The sequence below is a fragment of the Neltuma alba genome, unplaced genomic scaffold (assembly GCF_004799145.2).
Source record: "Neltuma alba isolate B1F8T4 unplaced genomic scaffold, ASM479914v2 tig00013068_pilon, whole genome shotgun sequence".
Lineage (NCBI taxonomy): Eukaryota > Viridiplantae > Streptophyta > Magnoliopsida > Fabales > Fabaceae > Neltuma > Neltuma alba.
Genome location: NW_021637403.1, coordinates 13719 through 39571, shown reverse-complemented (window position 1 = coordinate 39571; position 25853 = coordinate 13719). Strand labels below are relative to the sequence as shown.

Below are 25853 nucleotides of genomic sequence, written 5' to 3'. Positions count from 1 at the left end.
TTACATTTTTCAAATTAACGTGCACTTATAGCCTGAGTTTCTGTTTTTCTAAGAAATGGTGGATTAAAAATAGGGACCTAAAAGTGAGATATCTACTTTGTGCGGCTTGAGGGCTTTTATTGACTGACTTATACGCTAGAGCAACTTTTGACGTTGAATCTTAAAATTACCACGTGCAAGTTATTTAAAGCAATTAGCTGAGGCTGATTACTTTTGTCGCCTTTTGTATCATGGGCAGCCGAAGGTTGAAAGCTGTTGAACAGAATTAAATTTCTGAGAATTCATGAATTCCGTAAAGTAGCCAGTATTTTTATAGCTATACTTATAGTTTGGATATTAATATCATTTAGAACTGATAGGATATTATTTACTGTTTCATGGATTGTTTTAACATTCTTTTTTACCTGCGCGAAAGATTTTTAAAAATATAAACTTGTCTGGTTGTATGACAAAATTAGGCTTAATTTTACCTTCAGTATATAATTTCTTTGGCAAAAGGGGAAAGGGAAAAATGAGTCAGGCTCATGTTTTTCCAGATTTCTGATAATTTTTTATAACCATGTCCATTTATTCCTTGTGTGAAGCAATACTAATTGGTGTTTCTGGCTTCTGCTATGGATACAAGTTTGGACTATTTTTTTGTGAATTAATTATATGTGTGAAATATTAACTTCATCCAGACTTTGCTGTTAAATCGTTGTTCTGCTGATGCTTGGGTGCAATTTCATAGGGTACAGGCCATTTATTTTAAGATTCAGTGCATTCTTCGTTTGAAGCATTGGAATATTATTAAAAAATTCCATACATAGCAGCCTTTTCTATTGCTATGTTTGTATTTCTTGTGAATTATCCATTTACCGTATTCATCATTCATAACCAACACCATATCCGTGTACAAGAGAATTGACATATATCAGAAATGATAGAGCAACTGGCAAGCCAATAATTAATTTCCCCATTTTAAGGGTTCAAGTTCTAGATAGCAGGTGGCCATATATTAATAGAGACTTGGTTTGCCCTACACAAAAAATTATGTGGAAATATACGGAGAAACTATTTCCTACTTCTTTGCCGCCTGAAATCATCAAATTATAATTACTTTGTTCGAAATTGTCTGCGTGCTGAATGCTTGAAATTATGATGATAAGAGTATATATGAATTTAATTGCTGATGCAGAACATCCTATCCTGGGTAGTTTAGAGCATCAAATGTATGGTTTTGTTTTGTTTTCCAAAATATAGTTATCTTAAATACTATTTTCTTGTCTGAGTTATTTATCTAACTTGGTGTGTCACACATGGTCCCAGTGATACTGTATTTGCTGTTCAATTACTTGTCCATTGATGCTTATTTTCATATTTGATTTACAGATTGCTTCAAGATATGCTGCTGTTTCCAAAAGTTTTCAGGAAAATTGCCAGGTTTCCTCATGGTCTAGATCCTATAGTACTGAAGCATCTTTGCCAAAGGATGAAAACCGTGAAGGGTATGCAGTTAGCTCTCTCTCTGTGTGTGCTTTTCTCTATTGGTCATTGCTTTCTTTTGCATGTTTATAAGTTGGCATAATGTCGTTGAACTAAGGGCATGTTTGTTGCACTTGCCCTTGCAATAAACCAATTTGGTTCTGAATATTGTTACTCTTCCATTTTCTCTTTACCAGTGAAGTTCAAAATCTCGGAAAGGATCATTTGAGCAGAGTTGTTTGGTTTCTATTGTTTTCTAAAGAAAGATGTCAAGGATTATTGCTTCTATTAAACTCTGATGAGACGAAAGAATTGTCCATGTATGGCCGAACTTTGATGCTGGCTCATGGGTTTTTGAAAAGAAGTTTATTTTTCATATGCTAAGAGATTGGGCAGCTGTTCTGTGTATTTGGTTTGTGATTTGTTGCTTGATTATCCTCAACTATTACTTTTTTACTTTCCCTCTTTCTAATACAACTTTTTCCCCCCTATTCAAAAGGTAACAGTTCCTTGGTCAGGGACAAATTTTTTAGCTTCTCTAATTCTTAAATATCTTGAAAATTTTTATCAGATATTGCTCTTGTGGACATGACTGCCATGCATGCTTCTGCTAAAATTACTTTGGTTGTCTTAGGTTCAAGGGTCATGATATGCTTGCTCCGTTCACTGCTGGAGGGATGGCAGACTACTGATTTGAATCCTCTGGTTATAGAAAGATCAGAGGTGAACTTCCTCTGTTCCTGCCTAAAAATTTATTACATAACAGGCTTAGTTTATGGTTACAATGTATATATGCTTCATTTAAATTTCAAACAATGACTTGTTTCTCAATTTTGGAATTTACCCAATTAATGGAATCAGGGGAGCTATGTATATGACATGAATGGGAGAAAATATCTTGACTCACTCGCTGGTTTATGGTGCACTGCTTTAGGTATTTATGAGTTCTTTTCTATCTATTTCTTCTTTGCTTAATCATTGATTTCTCGTTTCCCTTTTACCTTTTAGATGACACAAACATGTATTTGTTATATGCTTTTGATATATATTGTTTCTGGAAACTTTTCATCTCCTGTCCTCTACCCACCAAATATAAATGTGTTGTACATATCTTCGCCTTTTTTCTTAATCCAGTATCTGGCAACTAAGGTTGAAAAAAGCAGTTAAATTTGAAATTATTATTTCCAAGCATAATAACATCAAACGAGCATGACCTACAAGCCATGATAAGGAAAAAAAACATTCTGGTGAAGTCACCTAGAATTTAAAAACAGGCTGCCTTTTGAGTTAATGTTGAAGTGAAAAAACTACTTTTACAATAGTCAATTGATTGTTGATCTACTTACACGACAACATACAAATGTGTATCTTTTTTATATATAAGAACGGTTCACTATGATATCAATCTTATATTGCAGGAGGGAATGAACCACGCCTTGTTGACGCGGCAACTACACAATTGAAAAAGTTGCCTTTTACCACTCATTTGGAATCGAACTACAAAACCATCATTGGTAGTCTTACACTCGGCCTTAGTTGACCCAGACATAATTTTGCACTTGTTAATTGCACCTGAACTTTTACATTATTTCTTTCTTTCATTTGTTCTTTCCTCTTCTTGCAAAAGAAAATATATATGTATTAATACTTTGAAACTTCTAGTTCTACCTCCTTAATTCATATGATGTGGCGTCATGCAAAGGTTGTTATGTTATTTTAAGCTTATCCTTATCCAGTTGATACGTCTGTTAACTTTAGGTTTCATTTATTTATTAATTACCCATCTCTAAAATTCTCTCTTGATATTGAATGATTCATTTTCTATTTTCTTATGTAAACATAAATTTAACCTTACAGGATCTAGCCAGGGACCTTCTAGAACTTTTCACAGCCAGAAAAATGGCAAAAGCTTTTTTTGTTAACAGCGGATCAGAAGCCAATGATACTCAGGTTCGTTAGGTTTGTGTAGAAAGCCGTTTTAATGTGTAACATAACATTTTCTTCATGTAATTTTATGGCGGACAGCTTGAATTATGCTATAGTTTTTCCTATGTACTAGAAGTTAATATCTGGACAGTTTGTGATATCAACAATAGGAAAATTCTCAACTTGGCAGATTAGCATTTTCAGAAATTAAAACTGATCATGAAGCATGGACAAAACATATGACCTCATGACAAACTCGTCACTCACCATATTGTGCATGAAAATATTCTCACCTTACTTCTTTTATTTTGTTCATTAACTAAATTTTACTTTAATAATCATATATGCCATTATATCTGAAGCCCAATATCATAAAACTTTGCAGACCCAAAACCTATGAGTAATTAGATAACTGGATATCAGAAGCCAAAGCTAAATATGTTCTCTCAGTGCAAATTTAGTCATCTAAGTTCTGAATGAAGTCAAATTAACTGTGCAGAAAATTATAATTAGATATTTTAAGTGGAATCAACATAGTTAAGATGGGCAGTAATTGCGGTAACATTTGCTCAGGTTTACATCACTTTTCCTTGCAGGTGAAATGGTATGGTATTATAACAATGCGCTTGGAAGACCAAATAAGAAGAAATTTATAGCTCGGGCAAAATCGTATGTTGATATTTCAACTAATGATGCTTTTGTGTATCTTGATAGTATGCATAACAGCTTATATTTCTTGACGTTTCTGATAGGTATCATGGTTCAACGCTGATATCAGCCAGTCTCTCCGGGTAGAATGAACTCAGGATATTTGCCCCCCTGATTGCATCAGTGCTTTTGTTCTGAATATTTTATTTATTTATGAAAATGAGATAAGAACAGAATTTTAATCAGTTAACTGAAAATCATACTTCAGTCTTCCAGCTCTGCATCAAAAGTTTGACTTGCCTGCTCCGTTTGTGCTGCACACTGACTGCCCGCATTACTGGCGGTATCACCTTCCAGGTAGTCTCTTTTAGTAGGTCATGTTCTTAAACCTGTTTTATTCACATGGATAATGTGGCTAAATGTTATCATGCATGCTGATGCCTATCCCAGGTGAGACAGAGGAAGAGTTCTCAACCAGATTAGCTAAAAATTTAGAGGAACTAATTTTGAAAGAGGGACCAGAGACAGTAATGCTTTAAAATATCTACAATTTTTTTTTTTATATTTTAATATTGATTGTACCACAGCAACTTTATATGGCTTTTCTTATACAGATTGCTGCATTTATTGCTGAACCTGTTATGGGTGCAGGAGGTGTAATACCTCCGCCTGCAACTTACTTTGACAAGGTGTGTCATCAGCATCATCATGCTTTAAAGAATTATAATTTCCTTATTTTCAAGATAAGTGACAAATAATCTACATGTTTTCTATCTATAGTGCTATTATGGCTTGTGGCATTTCCGTATGATGTTCCATGGGATATCACAATAGATGAATTATGCATAAGGACTTTTTTATACCTGCTGCTGGAAGCAGACCACTACAGAAAATGTTCATGAAAATTTGGTTAGACCTTCATTTTCACAACCTTGTGAGCATAAACTTTGTTACCTGTAATAGTTCATCTACTTGAACAGCGTGCTTGACCTTTGATATGGGTTCAAGGGTTAAAATAGAATATCAAGCTCACATCTTTTTAAGCTGTGTGTCATATATATTTAAGTCAATAGATACGATTAATGTAGGTCTTATAATCTCAAACGGGCAGTGACTGTAGAAAACTGTACATGATTTTTCTGTTTAGACTATTTCATCACTTGACAACATCTTGAATATGGCTATTAGTTTTTATTCAGTTGCTTGAATAGTTTGTTCAACTTTTATACTTGGTCAAGGGTTAAAATAGAATACCTATTTGCAATTCACAGCTTTGTTAGCTCTGTAGAAGTTATATATCAAAGTCAATAGATCCAATTGCTGTATAGTCTTGCACTTCCCAAAATTCTGGCTTGCATAACAATTATTCATTCATCGGATTAATATAATTATAATTGTTTTCACACTCTCCCTTGAGAACTCCTTCCTTTAAATGCCACAAAATCATATTATAGGCAAGAAACATCTCTCTCAAAGCCTGTAATTACTTGTGCAGATTCAAGCTGTCGTAAAGAAGTATGACATTCTTTTCATAGCGGATGAGGTACTATACTATATTTATCCATACTTCTTAAACTGGATTTAATGAGGAAATTTGACTGCTGAACTTGCTTCTTTCATAATTCTCTTTTGAAGGTCATCTGTGCCTTTGGAAGGCTTGGGACAATGTTTGGATCTGATAAGTACAACATTAAACCAGACCTGGTGTCATTAGCTAAGGTAAACTTGAAATAGCATCCAGACACATTTATCTTTCTCATGATCTAGGAAGCTTAATGTTTTTCATTTTTGTATTTGACTTCCAGGCACTTTTTCTGCATACATGCCAATTGGTGCAGTTCTTGTGAGCCCAGACGTGTCAGATGTCATACACTCGCAAAGCAGTAAACTTGGTACGGTGATACATTTATGACCGCATCTTCATGTGAAGATAATTGTTGCTGACCTGATTTCTCTTATTTTAGGTTCTTTTTCTCACGGCTTTACTTACTCTGGACACCCGGTATCGTGTGCTGTTGCAATTGAAGCACTAAAGATCTACAAGTGTGTTTCCTATGTAGCTTGGGTCATTACCATATTCACAGTCAATTTCAAACACATGCAGTGAAATTAGTGATTTGCAGTATTATATTTGAATAAATGACTACAACTTTAAGCATATTATATCATGTTAATTACTGTTCAGGCTGCTGATTGTTATTATTATTTTCTTGATTCTTGATGTTTTGCAGGGAAAGAAATATTGTTGAGAATGTGAAGAGCATTGCACCGAGGTTCCAAGATGGTGTAAAAGCCTTCTCTGATAGTCCAATCATTGGGGAGGTACCTCTTGTTTGCTAAGCAGCTTTTGGTCTATTCTCTAATATAAAGGGCAAAATTTACTTACTGAAAGTACTTTAAGTTGGTGCTATCAAAATTTCGGATAAAAACATCATATGTAGTTCTGGTGGCTGTATAAGAAAACATGTCATGATTTTAATGGAGAACTTGATAGTAAACGCTAAAGCTCTACTCAAGTTTTGTCCCTGTACAAAACGCATGACTGAGGTGTGAGAATAACTTCTTTGGCTCTGCAGATTCGTGGAACTGGTTTGATCCTGGGGACCGAGTTCACTGACAACAAGTCGCCCAATGATCCTTTCCCTCCAGAATGGGGTAAGTTCAATTTTCCCTTTTGTTCCCATATTTTCCCTTAACATACCAAGAGGAATTACCCTTTAGGAATTCATTGGCAAAAATTTCAACTGTTTAGGGATGTTAACCGGTCGGGCAATTATGCCAGGCCAGTGGTTAACCATATAATAATGTACTTAACCATTATTTAGTTTAATTCCTGAAGCAAGAGCCTTGTTACTTGGAATTCCTGAAACATGGTTCTCATTATATGAACAGATGACTTTGTTATGTTTGGATAGACTATAAAATCAATTAAAATTTAAAAGTAGCAAAAATATCTTCTAAGGTCATTTAAAACCAAACCTTTGTGACAGTGACGCATAACAAGAATAATGCAGCTTCCTATTAGTTGAGGTGACAGAAAATTATTATCCTAATATGTGAAATAGGTTAGGTACTATCATTTTGTGGACTTCGGTTTATTTTCTATTGCTGTGACAGTTTTGATTAAATAATTATCACAGGGATAGGTGCCTATTTTGGAGCACAGTGTGAGAAGAATGGGATGTTAGTGCGTGTGGCTGGGGATAACATAATGATGTCTCCGCCATTTATTATCAGCCCAGGAGAAGTTGATGAGGTAACCTAACCTCTGAGTCATTTATATATAAATTTCAGTTGTCTTCATTTGGTTTGTCTGTAAATTGCTAAATCATTGGGAAAGCAAATAAATTTATTGTAACTAGCCAAGTTACCTCATTTAACTCATGTATATGCTCTTCTAGACAATAAAGACTTTTGAGTGTACCATTGAATCTCACCGTCTTGAATGTACAATTTTGGCGAGTTCTTGCTAATGGCCATATACAGTCAAGCTAGTACAACTTGCTTTAATGATTTTCTCCTCATGATGATTCACTATTATGTGCTGTCCTCTTCTATTGTGCTTTTTTTGTTCCTCGATTGCTATCCACCACCTACTCTTGTCCAATTATTCTTTAGAACAAGATCTTATTTGAGTTCTGATATTGTCCATTTCTTCCCCCAGTTAATCAGAATCTATGGGATAGCTCTGAAAAAGACTGAGGAGAGGGTGCAGGAACTCAAGGCTCAGAGTAAGTAATGGATTTTTACTGATGCTGATGATGATGAAAATAAGGGCAAGGGCTTTAATGGCTTAATGTATAGAGGTATGTTTATTATTTGTTGCATTGGAGACATCAATGATTTCCCGTCATCTCTGTTCTGTTCCTGCTATTTGTCGCTAAATGCAATCAAATTGTTTGCCTAATTCTTTCCATATCTTTATGAACATATGCTTTGATTCTTTAAGCGTGCCTAAGTTACTGAGGAAGGGTGCTAATTCTGTTCAAGGAAACAAATCGAATCCGTGGCCTCTTAGCTGCAAAAAAAATTTCATACTACTAGATTACAAGACTACTGAATATGTAAGTTGTCTTAAGTATAGCATAATACAAACGATAGGGCGGGTTGGGTTAAAAATGGTACAGATACTTGCATGCTAACAAAGGAAGAAACTGTATCAAAGTTTTTGGATTTTTGGAAGTAACTGGACTGTCAACTATTTAACGGCTGTTATGTAGTATGATTTTTTTTCAGTCAATTTTATATTTTTTATATATATGTAAAGATGTGTGTTTCATGGGATTACACAGAATGAATAATAATTTTAATTTTAAATTTTTTGGAAGATTGTATTTAGCATATTTTTAGGTAGACAAGAATGATTCATTATTATAGTGAAAATTTGTGGTTAAATTAAATAGCAACTTACTTTGTTTCTTAATTGGCATGGTCTGGAATCTAATTTAGTCCTCATTGCGTTCAGAAATAACTACAAAAATCTCGCGACTTAAAATGTTAATTTAGTTAAAAATAATAAATATGTACGATATATTATATATATATTTTTTTTTTACAATCATACTCGTTTGTAAATAGAGTACATGAAACACAATTAGTAACAATTTATTGTAAAGAAATGATCAGTGGTAAATGGGGATAAAAATGAAAAGATTGATTTAAAATTTTGAACAAGACAAATTTGTTTATTATATTTAAGGATACTATTATGAGAGAAATTGTAGCATATTAGGCTATGCAAATCTAAAATTTAGAATTTTTTTTTGGCAACGAAAATTTAGAGAATTTGAACGTTATGGCATAAATTTACAATTGAATATCTGATTGGCATGTATAAAACCACAACGGCATTAATTGTCAACACTTTCGTTTAAATTATTAGTCAAAGATCTCCCAAATTTGAGCTGTCTACCTTTCTCGGCCTTTTGGCTAAGGTCAAGTTTGTGTAATTTGAGCTGTCTGATCCCCTTAAAATGTTTTGAATGAAAAATCACTCCATATTCATTATTGCGAATGTGCTTCCATGATAAATACTAGTGAACAACCAAAATCCTGCTCAACTTTTTTTTTTTTTTTGTAAAGAAAACTTGAGTAACTGTCACAAAGTGAATTTCACAAAAGAAATAATCAAGTAATTATATGAAATTACCGGCAATTTATATTTTTATTTTTAGAATCAAGTAGCGAAAGTTGACCCTAAAAAAACTTAATAGAATGACAAATTTTTTGTAAATCAAATATATACTATTAATTTAACATTAAAATATTAAATTGTTGGATCCTACCTCAAAATGTTTCTTAAACAAAACCTTGGTGATTTTTCAAATATTTTTTTCTCGAAGTTTAAGTTCTCAGTACATTTAAATGTTTGGATGGCTATGGGGTTATCAAGTGAGGAAGCAATGGAAAGTGGATAGTATAATTTTGGCAAGACTTGGCTATGTGTGTGAGGCTACAAAATGATGGCGGGTTTATGAGGTGTGCCCTAATTGGATTATGGGTATATTAGAAAAATTGGTTCCAAACAAGTTGTTGACCCTAAAGATGCCAATTAGGAATTCCCTTCTTCAAGAGATACCACAATGAAAAGAAAAAGGGGAAAATGACATGAAAAAAAGGGTTAAAAATTATAATATTATAAGTCAGGAACCTAAGAATTCAAAATCTTAGAAAAGGAAGTGATGTCTAATCAGATATTTTGCAAATATAGTTATATGACAAAAATACTTTCGTAACAAAAAGTTTATTAGCAAGTTGTACTGACAATAACAAGTGTTGAACAGCAAATGATAAAAAATATACTAGTAATGACAAATTATTTATTAATAGGTTGTGAACTGGCAATGATAAGTTTTGAACAACTGATGAGAAGAAATTTATTGACAATAACAAATTTGATATCTTTTTTTTTCAATTTAATATAAAGGCATTTTAGTTATTTGACTACAGTTGCAAAATATCATATCAGGCATCACTTTCTTTTTTGAGATTTTGAACTCTTAGATGTCTAAATTAAAATATTGCAATTTACAACTTCTTTTTATGTCAATTTTTTCCAAGAAAATGACTAGATATAATGTAAATATTATCTAGACAGGTTTGTAGGCCAAGTGAGAACTTAACACTTTCTTTAAGATTTTTTTTTTATTTGAAGACGAAGTTATGGGTTTGAACCCTTAATAAAGAATACAATAAATATGTAATGTGTATACCAAAAATAAATATCATTGCTATTTATGTATAAGTTAAGGTGCGTCTAATATCCTGAAATATTTTTTTTAAGTATATTCAACACCATGAGTTATTTTTTACTCATTTAGCATCCAGAAGTATTCTTTATGTGCACATAGCATCCTAAAATATTATTTAGTACTTAAAGTATTAATTCTTTTTAAGAGCAATTACACCCTCAAAGTATTTTTTAGAAGCAATTTTAACATCACCATTAACTCATCAACAAAATATATTAAATGAATGTGCATAAAACAGTTTAAAGTATTTTTCAGTATTTTTTGAGATAATAGACGCACCTGAAAAAAATATTTTAAGGTGTAGTTTGGTTTTGTGGGGGTGACAATGAAGAAGTTGATAGAAAAATCATGCTTACTACCACTTTACAGAACTGTATATGAGATTTTTATCTCATATGGTTCCTCGGCTCGATTCTTTTAAAGTCATTCGATCCTTTTCCTATTTCGAGAATTTCTCCCCTTCTTCCACTCCATCTTGGAAGTAACTAGGACCAATTCTGTCATGTTTTTATGTTCTAATTCAACGCTTTTCTTTTTTCTTTTTTCTCCTTCTTATTATTCTCAATACTTAATAAAAATAGTTTAAGATGCTCAATTAACCACAAACTACGGAGTCAGATGAGAAAAAAATTCAGTGCTGGACCTTAACCCTCTATATTTATATGTATTGTTGTTTTTGCCTGACGATTTCATTTGGTTTCGTGGGACAATGGTGATGGATCCGCTGAACAACTAAAGATTCGGAATCGAATCGAATCATTCAAACTTGGAAGTTCAAGCCTTTACACTCCTCCGATCCTTAATATAAGACCTAATTATTGAGTTGGTTTTAATCCTAAATATAAGACTCATTTCTCATATTTATCAATTTTTTCTAAATTACCCCTATAGATACTCCCTTAACTATAATCAAGTAGAAGAGGAAGAGAAGGTATTAAGAAAGATGATTATAGTATTTTAAAAAAAATGTGTCACATTTCTTACAATTAACTAACTTACCTAACTTCCTTAATCTAATCAAATTAGTTAAATGGGTCTTATATTAAGGACCGGAGGAATATATTTTAGGATTAATATAATTTTAATTCTTAAGATTTGAGTTTATTTTGATTTTGGCCTTCAAATTTTAAATTGATGGTTCTTAAAACATTGATATCTAGAGATATAAAGAGTATTAAAATCTAGTAAAGTGTTATAATCAGCTTTAAAGTGGTGATGTGAATTCATTAAATTGTATGTAACTAAATCTTGTATGAATAACAGAAAGAAAAAGGTAAAAGAAGTGCTTAAAAGATGGCAATTTGGTCTAATGTTTTTTCTTCATCACTGTTCATTTCAATAGCTGTTCGTTGCGCTGCATTCTGTGATTCATATAAGATCCAATTAGGTGTCATATAACAAATCCAAGTCACCATTTGTGGTGCCATTAATGCACTGTTATACTTTTAGAGACTAATGTTTTAGGGTGTGTTTGGATAGAAACCAAACCATGGTTTCAGAAGTGCTTTTACGGATTACGAAGTAAATATGTGGAGGAGATTATCTCGTTTTGCGGAAAAGTGCTTCTGAAACCATGGTTTGGGGATACCCAAACAGGCCCTTAATATGAGCTAATTTTTAGAGACTAAAATTGTAAGGGAGAATGACAGAAAAAGAAGTTGGAAATTACAAATCTCAGATCAAGTTTGGTAACACAACTTTATTTGGTATTGACAATTCTAAATTTGTAAATAATAACAAATTTTTATTGACATTTCTTATTTGACATTTACAAATCTCTAATTTTTTTTTTGGTCATCGTCCCAAACCATAAATTTAAAATTTGAACGACTAAATTAAAATAAACCGAAATTTGAGGGGACAAAAATTAAATTAATCCTATATTTTATAATTATTTATTAACTGTGTGAGAAATTCTTGTATGAACCAGGTGTGCCACGTAATATATGATTCGACCAATATAAAAAAGACAAGTCACACCGTGGGGCCTGCTACTGTTTCAGTTTCAAATTCATTAATGAGAAATTCTTGCATGTGCCCCCTCATTTGTGATCTAACCAACCACATGCCAACAATTCAGAACTATTAATCCTAGCTGGTTGATGGGTCTTCTGCTTTAAACAATTCAAATTTTATTTATAAAAAAAAACCTTCTTATTTGAGTTGAAAAAAATAGTTATCGGACGGAGAAATTGAAGGCTCACAAGCGTGCCCTGGCCCAACCTCGCAGCACCTTCGCCAGCAGGCAATCCGTGACGTCGCCAGCAGAGAGTCCATAGCTTTGTAGTATCTTCGATTTTAGTTTTAGGTCCAATTCCAATTTCACTCGCAGCGCACGTTTTTCCTACAACATTGCTTGCGGCATGCATTCTTTCTCATCGATCATGCCTTACTGTTGCGTCTCCTTTGGAGTTGGTCTAGGATTTCAGCGTTCGCATTCGGTGCTCAGCAGTATGCTGAGCACCGAGAGCTCATCAGCGGAACGACGTCGTTTGCGTAAATGAAGGTGACGTCATTTCAATCTACGCGATAGACAGCCTTCCATTCCCACGTTCTCACACACCTTCACTCCATTTCCTTTCTCACGCCTCTTTCTCATTCCCGCGTCCATTCCAAATATCCCGCCAACCTGAAACCAAAGCCAATGAGAAGATGGATTGTGTAGAAATAGAGAGGGGAGACAGGAGAGACTGGTTGGAGATAATGGAGGAGGATGAAGGAATGGAAGGATTGTTGGACGCTGTTACTGTACCAGAAAAAGAAAACAGAGATGGACTACATGAAGCTCGACTTAAAGAGGGAGAAGGAAGAGACGTTGGACCCAGGGAAGAAAGAAGGAACAGGTAATTTTTTTTCCTATTGAATCTTGCCTAAAAAGTAAATCCAAATCTGATATTATATATATATATATATATATTGAAGGGACCACCATGTATGTGCTCACCGAAACAGAGTATCCATTTGGAATGTTGGAATGTGCCAAAAAGCAATGGGTGTCTAATTACTATATATATATATATATATATATATATTGAAGGGACCACCATGTGCTCACCGAAACATATAATCTATTTGGAATGTTGGAATATGCCAAAAAGCTCTCGGTGTCTAATTACAATATATATATATGTATATGGGAAAACTAATTTGGAGGTGAAGTTTATTCTGACAAAAGAGGTGAAGTTTTTTTTCCCAGTTCATAAAAAATCTTGTGAATTGTTTTTTATTTAGTGCAATTTTAATTAACAAACACATTCATTTTTTTTTAAAGTAGAACATTCCATTTATGTGGTCCACCGAGGAGGAATTTTGTCAGATATGTTGAACCGTATGGATTAATACACTAACAATCCATTTTGATGCATATATGTGTTTGTGTATATATGATATTTAGAGTTCAATGTGAAATAAATGAAATTATTATTTTATTTTTTCTATTTATTTTAAAAAAAAATAAAGTTATGATATGTTTTAAATATATAAGGATTTTGTTGTGTACAGGAACTTTACAATGGAGGATGAATTGAAACCCAAAATAGGAAAAGAGTTTGGAAGCTGGGACGAAGCATGGGAATTTTGGCGAGATTATGCTAGAAGAACTGGTTTTGGGGCTAGAAAGTATAATGGTACAAAAAGCAGAAAAGATGGATCACTTATTACATATAGATATGTGTGTTCTAAAGAGGGTATTCGAAAAGAAGGCAAACAGGAGACATATTCTTCTAAGTACCGAGCAGAAACAAGGACTAATTGCAAGGCAAAAATGATAGTATCTATTGTTGATCAGAGGCATAAAATTACTAAATTTGATGAAGAGCATAATCATCCCCTTCACACACAAGAAACTGTGCACTTGTTAGCATCTCAAAGAAACTTATCAGAAGTTGATGCTTATGGAATTGAGCTAGCAAGAAAGTCTGGACTTCAACAGAAGGCTACATTTGATTTAATGAGTACATATGCCGGGGGCAAAGCAAATCTTGGATATACTCAAGTTGATATGCAAAATTATTTGCAATCTAGAAGGCAAAAAAGTATGAAATACGGAGAGGTAAGATGTCTGTTTGAATATTTTCAAAAGCAGCTTGCAGCGAATCCTGCATTCTACCATAAATATCAGGTGGACACAGAAGAAGAAATTACTAATGTGTTTTGGGCGGATGCTGGAATGCTAATAGATTATGCACTTTTTGGTGAGGTTTTATCTCTAGATACAACATTTTGTACAAACCGTGATCATCGACCTCTTGCAATATTTTCTGGCTTTAATCATTACAGAAGTGTAGTCATTTTTGGTGCAGCATTGTTGTATGACGAGACCACTGTGTCTTTCAAGTGGCTATTAGAAACTTTCCTGGAAGCTCATATGCAGAAAAAGCCTAAAACTGTGTTTACAGATCAAGATCAAGCAATGGCAAGAGCTTTGAGTGAAATTCTTCCTGATACAAAGCATTGTTTATGCACTTGGCATTTAAAGCAAAATGGTATTAAACACCTTGGAAATTTAATGAAAGATGGGTCACATTTTTTGACCGACTTCTGTAAATGCATGTCTAAAATTTCAGAGGAAGAAAAGTTTGAAGAAGCATGGAGCCAATTAATATCTTCTTATAATGTCCACAACAATCCATGGTTGACTTCCATGTATAATATCAAAGAGAAATGGGCTTGGTGCTATGTAAAGAATGCTTGCACATTAGGCATGAGAAGTACACAGCTTAGTGAAAGTGTGAATGCTGATGTAAAAAGATGCACAACTCCAAATCTAGATATCAATGAATTCTTTACCACTTTTGACAAAGTTGTTTCAGAGAAGCGAGACAAGGAATTGAAACTTGAGTTTGATTCCCGGCAAAAAATTCCTAGGATGGTCAATCAGAGTGCGCCTATATTGTGTCAACTTGTGCTAACTTATACCCCCGGTGCATTTGACATGTTCCAAGCACAATGGGATCTCCAATTCTCTGTGATGTTAACTCAACGTGATGAAAATGGACCATTATACATATACATTGCCCACATGATTGATGAAGAAGGGGAATGGAGAATTGAGTTTAAACCTGATACACATGAAGTCAAATTAATTGTGCAGGAAATTATAATTAGATATTTTAAGTGGAATCAACATTGTTAAGATGAGCAGTAATGCGGTAACATTTTCTCAGGTTTACATCATTTTTCCTTGCAGGTGAAATTGGTATGGTATTATAACAATGCACTTGGAAGACCAAATAAGAAGAAATTTATAGCTCGGGCAAAATCGTATGTTTGATATTTCAACTAATGACGCTTTTGTGTATCTTGCTAGTATGCATAAAAGCTTATATATCTTGACATTTCTGATAGATATCATGGTACAACGCTGATGTCAGCCAGTCTCTCCGGGTACGATGAACTCAGGATTTTTTCCCCCCGATTATTGCATCAGTGCTTTTGTTCTGAATATTTTATTTATTTATGAAAATGAGATAAGAACAGAATTCTTATCAGTTAACTGAAAATCACATTTCAGCCTTCCAGCTTTGCATCAAAAGTTTGATTTGCCTGCTCCATTCGTGCTGCACATTGACTGCCCACATTACTGGCGGTATCACCTTCCAGGTAGCTTCTTCAGTAGGTCATGTTCTTAAACCTGTTTTATTCACATGTATAATGTGGCTACATATTATCATGCATGCTGATGCCTATCCCAGGTGAGACAGAGGAAGAGTTCTCAACCAGATTAGCTAAAAATTTGGAGGAACTAATTTTGAAAGAGGGACCAGAGACAGTATTGCTTTAAAATATCTAGAAACTTTTTTTTGGTATTTTGATATTGATTGTACCACAGCAACTTTATATGGCTTTTCGAATACAGATTGCTGCATTTATTGCTGAACCTGTTATGGGTGGAGGAGGTGTAATACCTCCTCCTGCAACTTACTTTGACAAGGTGTGTCGTCAGCATCTTCATGCTTTAGAGAATTATAATTTCCTTATTTTCAAGATAAGTGACAAATAAACTGCTTCTACATGTTTTCTATATATAGTGGTGCTATTATGGCTTGTGGCATTTCCTTATGATGTTTCATGGGATATCACAATAGATTAAATTATGCATGAGGACTTTTTTATACCTCCTGTAGGAAGCAGATCACTACAGAAAATGTTCATGAAAATTTGGTTAGACCTTCGTTTTCACAACCTTGTGAGCATAAACTTTGTTGCCTGCAATAGTTCATCTGTTTTAATAGCTTGTTTGACCTTTGATGTGAGTTCAAGGGTTAAACTAGAATATCAAGCTGACATCTTTGTTAGCTCTGTATAAGATATATATTTAAGTCAATAGATACGATTAATTTGGGTCTTATAATCTCAAACGGGCAGTGACCGTAGAAAAATGTACATGATTTTTCTGTTTAGACTATTTCATCACTTGACAACATCTTGAATATGGCTATTAGATTTTATTCAATTGCTTGAATAGATTGTTCATCTTTTATACTTGTTCAAGGGTTAAAATAGAATACCTATTTGCAATCCACATGTTGGCTAGCTACGTACAAGTTATATCTCAAAGTCAATAGACACGATTGCTGTATAGTCTTGCACTTCCCAGAATTCTGGCTTAGATAACAATTATTCATGCATCGGATTAATATAATTATAATTGTTTTCACACTGTCCCTTGAGAACTCCTTCCTTTAAATACCACAAAATTATATTACAGGCAAGAAACATCTCTTTCAGCCTGTTATTACTTGTGCAGATTCAAGCCGTCCTAAAGAAGTATGACATTCTTTTCATTGCGGATGAGGTACTATGCTGTATTTGTCCATACTTCTTAAACTGGAGTTAATGAGGAAATTTGACTGCTGAACTTGCTTCTTTCATATTTCTCTTTTGCAGGTCATCTGTGGTTTTGGAAGGCTTGGGACAATGTTTGGATCTGATAAGTACAACATTAAACCAGACCTGGTGTCATTAGCTAAGGTAAACTTGAAATAGTATCCAAACACATTTATCTCTCTCATAATTTAGGAAGCTTAATGTTTTTCATTTTTGTATTTGACTTCCAGGCACTTTCTTCTGCATACATGCCAATTGGTGCAGTTCTTGTGAGCCCAGAAGTGTCAGATGTCATACACTCGCAAAGCAACAAACTTGGTATGGTGGTAAATTTATGACCACATCTTCATGTGGAGATAATTGTTGCTAACCTGATTTTTCTTATTTTAGGTTCTTTTTCTCACGGCTTTACTTACTCTGGACACCCAGTATCGTGTGCTGCTGCAATTGAAGCACTAAAGATCTACAAGTGTGTTCCTATGTAGCTTGGATCATTACCATAGTCATAGTAAATTTCAAATATATGCAGCGAAATTTGTGATTTACAGTATTATGTTCGAATAAATGACTACAACTTTAAGCATATCATATCATGTTAATTACTGTTCAGGCTGCTGGTTGTTGTTATTATTCTTCTTGATGTTTTGCAGGGAGAGAAATATTGTTGAGAATGTGAGGACCATTGCCCCCAGCTTCCAAGATGGCGTAAAAGCCTTCTCTGATAGTCCAATCATTGGGGAGGTACCTCTTGTTTGCTAAGCAGCTTGTGGTCTATACTGAAAGTACTTTAAGTTGGTGCTATCAAATTCTCGGATAAAAACATCATATGTAGTTCTTGTGGTTGTATAAGAAAACATGTCATGATTTTATTGGAGAACTTGATAGTAAACGCTAAAGCTCTACTCAAGTTTTATCCTTGTACGAAACGCATGACTGAGGTGTGAGAATAACCTATTTGGCTCTGCAGATTCGTGGAACTGGTTTGGTCCTGGGGACCGAGTTCACTGACAACAAGTCGCCCAATGATCCTTTCCCTCCAGAATGGGGTAAGTTCAATTTTCCCTTTGGTTCCCATACTTTCCCTTAACATACCAGGGGGAATTACCCTTTAGGAATTCATTAGCAAAAAATTTCAACAGTTTAGGGATGTTAACTGGACAACCAATGATGCCAAGCCAGTGGTTAACCATACAATAATGTACTTAACCATTATTTAGTTTAATTCCTGAAGCAAAAGCATGTTTACTTGGAATTCCTGAAACGTGGTTCTTATCATATGAACAGATGACTTTGTTATGCACGGATAGACTATAAAATCAATTAAAATTTAAAAGTAGCAAAAATGTCTTCTCTAAGGTCATTTAAAACCAAACCTTTTGTGACAGTGACGCATAACAAGAATAATGCAGCTTCCTATTAGTTGAGGTGACAGAAAATTATTATCCTAATATGTGAAATAGGTTATGTTACCATCATTTTGTGGACTTGGGTTTATTTTCCATTGTTGTGACAGTTTTGATTAAATAATTATCACAGGGGTAGGTGCCTATTTTGGAGCACAGTGTGAGAAGAATGGGATGTTAGTACGTGCAGCTGGGGATAACATAATGATGTGTCCACCATTTACTCTCAGCCTAGAAGAAGTTGATGAGGTAACCTTACCTTGAGTCATTTAAATATTCAGTTGTCTTCATTTGGCCTGTCTGTAAATTTCTAAATCACTGGGAAACTAAATAAATTTATTGTAACTAGCTAATTTACACAATTTAACTAATGTATATGCTCTTCTAGACCGTAAAGACATTAAAATGAGTGTACCATTGAATCTCACCATCTTGAATGTACAATTTTGATGAGTTCTTGCTGACTAATGGCCATATTCAGTCAAGCTCGTACAAGTTGCTTTAATAATTTTCTCCCCATGATGATTCACTGTTATGTACTTTCCTCTTCTATTATGCTCTTTTTTTTCTTTTTTTACTTCCTCAAGTGCCATCCACTACCTGCTCTTGTCCAATTATTCTTTAGGACTAAGGTTATGCTTGGTAAGAAATATTAAAAATAAAAGATTGGGATTGGGATTATAATTAAGAAAATCTATTAAAAGAATATTTAGTATAAGAAATTGTTTGTTATATGGGATTAGCCAAACCCATATATATGGGATTGGATAGAATAACATGGGGGGAAGTGGTATTCTCCAATCTTACCTCTAAGAGTTTGCCTAATCTCATATAATAAGCAATTACTCATGCTAAATATTATTTTAATGATTTTTTTTAATTATAATCTCAATCTCATCCCTCATTTTCAATGCTTCGTACCAAACGAGACCTAAGATCTTATTTGAATACTGATATTGGCCATTTCTTCCCCCAGTTAATCAGAATCTATGGGATAGCTCTGAAAAAGACTGAGGAGAGGGTGCGGGAACTCAAGGCTCAGGGTAAGTAATGGATTTTTACTGATGCTGATGATGATGAAAATAGTGGCAAGGGCTTTAACGGCTTAATGTATAGAGATATGTTTATTATTGAGTATAGCACAATACAAAGGATAGGGTGGGTTGGGTTAAAAATGGTACAGATGCTTGTATGCTGACAAAGGAAGAAACTGTATCAAAGTTTTTGGATTTTTAGAAGTACTAGATTGTGAACTATTTAACGGCTTTTACGTAGTATGATTTTTTTGTCAATTTTGTGTGTTTTATATGTGTAAAGATATGTTTGTCATGGGATTACACAGAATAAATAACAATTTTAATTTTAAATCTTTTGGAAGATTGTATTTAGCATATTTTTAGGTAGACAAGAATGATTTATTATTATAGTGGAAAATTTGTGGTTAAATTAAATAGCAACTTACTTTGTTTATTAATTAACATGGTCTGGAATTTAATTTAGTCTTCCTTGCGTTCAGAAATAACTACTAAAATCACATGATTTAAAATGTTAATTTAGTTAAAAATAATAAATATGTAATATATTTTTTTTTACAATCATACTCTTGTTTGTGAATAGAGTACATGAAACATAATAAGTAAAAATTTATTGCAAAGAAATGATAAGTAGTAAATGGAGATAAAAATGAAAAGCTTAGTTTAAAATTTTGAACCAAAAAAATTGTTTATTACTCTTCCGGTCCTTAATATAAGACCCATTTAACTAATTTGATTAGATTAAGAAAGTTAAGTAAATTAATTAATTATAAGAAATGTAACACGTTTTTCCTAAAATACTATAATCATCTTTCTTAATACCCTATTTTCCTCTTCTACTTAATTATGGTTGAAAGAGTATCCATAGGGGTAATTTAGATAAAATTGATAAATATTATAAACGGATCTTATATTTAAAACAAAAACTAACTCAACAATTGGGTCCTATATTAAGGACCGAAAGAGTATATTTAAAGACACCATTACAAGAGAAATTGCAGCACATTAGGCTTTGCAAATCTAAAATTTAGATTTTTTTTAGCAACGAAAATTTAGATTAATTTGAACGTTATGGCATAAATTTACAATTGAATATCTGATTGGCATGTATAAAACCGTAACAGCATTAATCATCAATGCTTTCATTTAGATTATTAGTCAAAGATCTCCCAAATTTGAGCTGTCTCATCTCATCCCCTTAAAATGTTTTGGATGAAAAATCACCCTACACTGATTATTGCGATGCGATGAGCACGAAATGTGCTCCCAAAATAAATACTAGTGAACAACCAAAATCCTCCTCAACCGGTCTATAACTACTTTTCTTCAGAAAACTGGAGTAACTGTCTCAAAGTGAATTTCACAAAAGAAATAATCAAGTAATAGAAGTTGACCCTAAAAAAACTTAGTATAATGACATAAATTTTTTGTAAATCAATACTACCTCCGGTCCTAATTATAAGACTTAGTTGACTAATTTGAGAAGATTAAGAAACTTAGTTAAGTTAGTTATTTGTAATAAATAAGTATTATCTTTCCTAAAATATCCTTACTAATCAAGTGTATTGGCTAGAACTACCATTGTTAGAAGGACTATCTTAAAAAAAATGCATAAATATGAGAGACAAAGTGGATTGGGGTCTTATCTTTAGGACCAAAATAAAAATCAAATAAGGTTTTATATTAAGGATCAAAGGTAATATATACTTTTAATTTAACTTTAAAATATTAAATTAAAACATTTTCTATAAAAATATGAGATAACTATATGTTACATCCAATCATTAACATAAAAGCTAGTTTGACATTCTTTTTTATCTTAAATGTAAGGAACTAGTCTAGTTTGTCTAACTTAATTTATCTTATATTTACTCAATTTTTTCAAAGTAATCCTTGTAGTGATTACACGGGTTAAAGATTCCATTAAATGATAGTTCTAACTAATACATATGATTAGTAATGATATTTTAGAGAAAATAATATCTATTTATTATAAATAACTAATTTAACAAAATTTTTTAATCTAGTCAAATTAATCAATTAGCTCTTATATTAAGGAACAGAGGTGGTATGTATATAATCAAAATCAAACAAGACTATACTTTATACCAAAAAAATCAAAGAGCCTCATAGAATCATCTTATATACTATCTTCGTTTTTAATATAAGACTCAGTTAACTAATTTGAAAAAATTAAAAAAAGTTACTAAATTACTTTAAACTAGTTATATTTATTATTTTTCTCCCAACTAATTTACCTTATTTATAAATTAATATATAATGTAATAATCTACATAAATATTTTAAAGACATCATATAATATATATTATAATTAAAAAATCAAATTAGTCAACTAGTTGGTGGATATTATTTCTGGTTCTCATATTAACAAGCAGGTATTATGGAAATAATAATAAAAGAGCTAATTACAAAATAGGGAGAGGAGATTCGAACTCGAAGTTGTAACTAAGAGTCATTGCCTTTGGAAGCTTTTCTTCTGGCACGCCTCTCTCTGGAACTAGGAGAAGGCCTGAAGCCACCATTTCCTTCATATTCTGAGTCGTCCAGCTCTCCGAACGATTTCTGATTCCATCGAACAAGAATTAGATATAAATTAAATTCATGAATAATCGAATCAGCACAAAGATAGAGACAGAGAGACAGAGGGAGGGAGAATTATAGGTTAAATCAGGTTACCTCTCGGAGCTCCGCAAAACTTACAGCGTAAAAGGTTACAGCTGCGGCTGCTACAATTCCAACAATAGGCAAAGCTAATTGCATTCCATCCATTTCTCCGATCTCTTATATCATCAACTCTCTCTCTCTCTAATCTCTTCTGGTTTTTGATTTCCCTTCTTGGCCCAATCTCTCTCTCTCTCTCTCTCTCTCTACAGGGTCTCTCGCTTCGTGATAAACCGATAAGCTTGTTTTATTGGCACGTTGCTGTGTTTCGTAGCCTTAACCGGCAACTTGCAGTTTACCTGTTTACTAGCCAGCAGCTCAGCTCTTTTTCTTCCCCGTGCTCAGCTGTGGGGCCATGCATGTTTTTTTTTTTTTAATAAAAGGAAAAATGATATCACCTCATATAAGGTAGTTTGATTTTTATTTTAATCATAAATATAAGACCCCAATTTACTTTATTTTTTTTTAAAGTGTTTTCTAATAATGATGGTTCTAGTCACACTTAATTAACAAAGATATTTTAAGAAATATAACACCTATTTATGACAAATAACTAACTTAATTTATTTCCTTAATCTATTTAAATTAGTCATCTAATTCTTATAGTTAGAACCGGAGATAATATTAAAAAGGAATGACAACATCTACAAGGTCCCAATAAACTGAGGAAAAATAAAAGCATCTCTAAACCTCTTAAACTAGCTAACATATGCTATCCTACATGAGAAAGAAGCAAAAGAACCTAGAAAGAAACTAACATCTTCAAGGATAACATGGGGAACAACCGTAAAGTAGCCATTGGATCAAATGATAAAGGTTGGATGCCAACAATTTGCAGTGTTTGCTAAGTTACATATTCAATTTAATAATGCTCACAGTTGGGAATGAAATTTGCATTGGATAATACTATCCCATCCTAATTATAAGACCTCGTTTGTAATCTACAAACGATGTCTTATAATTAGAACAGTGAGGTAGTAATTATGACAAGTAAGGGCACGACAAAGGACACTTCCAGCCTGACGTTTCTTGTATATCACTATTAACCACTCATGTCCATTGCCAGAGGATTTGAGTCTTGAAGAGGAGGGTTGCAAGCACGAAGACAGATGTGAGTTAGCAAAAGCCATATAGGAGAATGAAAGTGCTCCAAAAATTTCTTGAATAACCAGTTGTGGTGAAGTGACCTTTCTTTCGTGGATTACCAGCTTCCTCTTGCGCCGTAGGACAATAATACCCTTTGGTGTATCTATCTGATCACTAGAGTTAAAGATGAAACAAGAAATCCTTCAGCCATTGCAAAAGTTGAAGGCTTGGTAGATCAGGTGGTCTAATTGAAAAACAACCAAGCCAGATAGCTCTAGAGTAAGAGCACGCAAACATCAAATGAACCAGAGTTTCATCAATTGGACATCCAAAAGGACATTGACCCGTAATATTTAGATAGTGGTCACAAAGTACTACCTCCGGTCTTTAATATAAAATTCTATTTGACTTTTATTTTTGTCCTAAATATAATATCTCAATCTACTTTATTTATCATATTTATCCACTTTTTTTTTTCAAAATAATCATTGTAACAATGATATTTCTAACCAATATACTCGATTAATAAAGATATTTTATAAAAAATAACATCTATTTATTACAAATAACTAATTTAACTAATTTTCTTAATATACTCAAATTAGTCAACTAGCTTTTATATTAACGATGGGAGGCAGTAAATGAACAACAAGTAGTGCTCTATGCAATAATTTCTACACGAACAACAAACATTTGTAAGGTAAGAATAAAGACCAAAGAAATTTTCAAAGAGGCTCAGAAGTTCAAAAAACTCTATTGAAGAATGCAAATAGCATTTGAATCCCTCCTTGACTGTATATGACCCTGACTGATGCCCAACCCAGATTACTTTCTGCGAAATTATTGCATGGAAGACATGAAAGCTTTCTGCGAAATTATTTTTCTTTCTTTCCTTTTTCATGGCTATTTAAAGTATTTATCAATTTTATGTAATTATTTAATACTACTATCTGATATTATCAGGTGAAATTTGAGTAATGATACATGCTGGTGAAAGTAGCTATTATTTTCTATTTATAAGGTTTAAACTCACAAATTTACTAAATTATCATCATGTCCCTTTTCACGTAACCTAATTATTGCGAGTAGAAATAAATATATTTTACTCAAGGATAATTTAGTTAAATAATTTCAGTTTTCTTATTGCTATCTAGTATTCATCGAATTTAAGTATTATACAGTTGGAATGAAGGTAGGAATTTTAGTATAATTTTTAACCACAAATTTTAAATTTATCGTATTATTTCTTAGTAGATATTTTATTGAATCCCTTTTAACTTGACCTAATTAATAATTTTTCATTATGTAGCTAAGAAGACCATATGCAATTAAAGGTTTTTTTTTTTTTCTGTTAAAATATTTATTGCTCATAATATTATTAAAAAGTATACATTTATGCTCCTCTGGTTATTACATCCTAAATGTAATGCAGGGGTTTTCATCAAATTGGATAGTTATCATAATGCATATGATTAAAGAGAGTGTTTTAAAAAAAATCAATACACACATATTATAAATAACTAATTTTCTTAATCTTTGTAAATTAGTTATCAAGCTCTTATATTAAGAATTAGATGGGTGACAAAATTGGTTATATGTTAAAAGAAATGGATTAACTAAGCAATGAGTAGCATTAAGAATCCTTTTGTAACATTCATTCTATGGTGTCATCCAGCAAATATAACAAATTAAAATATTTATAAATATTCCCAAAACTAAGAGGGATCCTTCATTATTTAGTGCCAATTTCATAAATGAAACATAATTTGCAGCCACAAAAATTCCATATTCTCACTCTCTGGATGTTCTATATTCTCAGTGGGGGGAAAACCAACTTAAAACACTAGTGATATACTCTCTTAGTCCCTTTGATGCTACTTACAAGACATTTGAAGAGTTTTGGTGATATATTTTATATATAAATCGCCGAATTGATTACTTATTATATTTTTCACATTACCCGTATTCAATATTAACATAGAAAAATGGGAAGCTTTTTAGGGATGTATTTAACATATGGGCATAGTATAATTTTTTAATTTTTAGATATAATTGATGAGTATTAATTGTTTTTTTGGTTTTGATAAAAAATATGTTGAAAGTGATTTGTAAGTTAGCCGGAGAATATACAAAGAAGAAATATGATTAATCATGAGCAAGATAGGATTAACCATTAAATTTTGATCACCACCAAAAACCAAATAACATCAACTAATCCGCCAATTTTTTTTAAAAAAAGATTGTTGGATTTTTTTAGTGAAAAAATATGTTGGATTTTTTAATGTTAGCTTGGCATGAGTCGCTGAGCCCACGAATTATTGCGAAACGAAATAATTATAATTTTTCGGAAAAATAAAGCTTTCTGGAAAAAATAAAAAATGATAGATGGCTTCAACAACATTCCATTCCTTTATTGAATTTGACGAGTCAACCCATTTGCCTGGTTGCTCAACTTATTTTGAAGCTGTATTGACTATCAGTGTCATTATATTTTATTTTTGTTATAATAAAAAATAATTGATTTATTTTAT

At 32.7% G+C, this 25853-nt stretch overlaps 1 protein-coding gene, 1 long non-coding RNA gene and 1 pseudogene across 2 annotated transcripts; 2 read left to right on the top strand and 1 right to left on the bottom strand.

The window, feature by feature from the left end:
* The first annotated feature begins 2114 nt into the window (after window positions 1–2114).
* Window positions 2115–19635, top strand: LOC114734073 (gamma aminobutyrate transaminase 1, mitochondrial-like; annotated as a pseudogene).
* On the top strand, window positions 4740–5708 carry LOC114734074 (uncharacterized). The gene is made up of 3 exons (XR_003739131.1): window positions 4740–4947; window positions 5534–5581; window positions 5674–5708. It is a non-coding gene; the product is annotated as an uncharacterized LOC114734074 (long non-coding RNA).
* A 1998-nt stretch (window positions 19636–21633) lies between the features above and the next one.
* Window positions 21634–22447, bottom strand: LOC114734072 (uncharacterized). Its single transcript, XM_028921569.1, has 2 exons — window positions 22252–22447; window positions 21634–22137 (listed from the first exon to the last, which is right to left on the bottom strand). Exons 1-2 carry the CDS (start codon window positions 22342–22344, stop codon window positions 22021–22023), a joined length of 210 nt encoding a protein of 69 aa, XP_028777402.1. The 5' UTR covers window positions 22345–22447; the 3' UTR covers window positions 21634–22020.
* Window positions 22448–25853: the final 3406 nt, after the last annotated feature.

Bases quoted from the DNA above. Each gene is read 5' to 3' on its own strand.
- LOC114734072 (XM_028921569.1), bottom strand. From the start codon at position 22,344: ATGGATGGAATGCAATTAGCTTTGCCTATTGTTGGAATTGTAGCAGCC. The intron at 22,138-22,251 runs GTAACCTGATTT...CGATGGAATCAG, and splicing joins GTTTTGCGGAGCTCCGAGAG to AAATCGTTCGGAGAGCTGGA.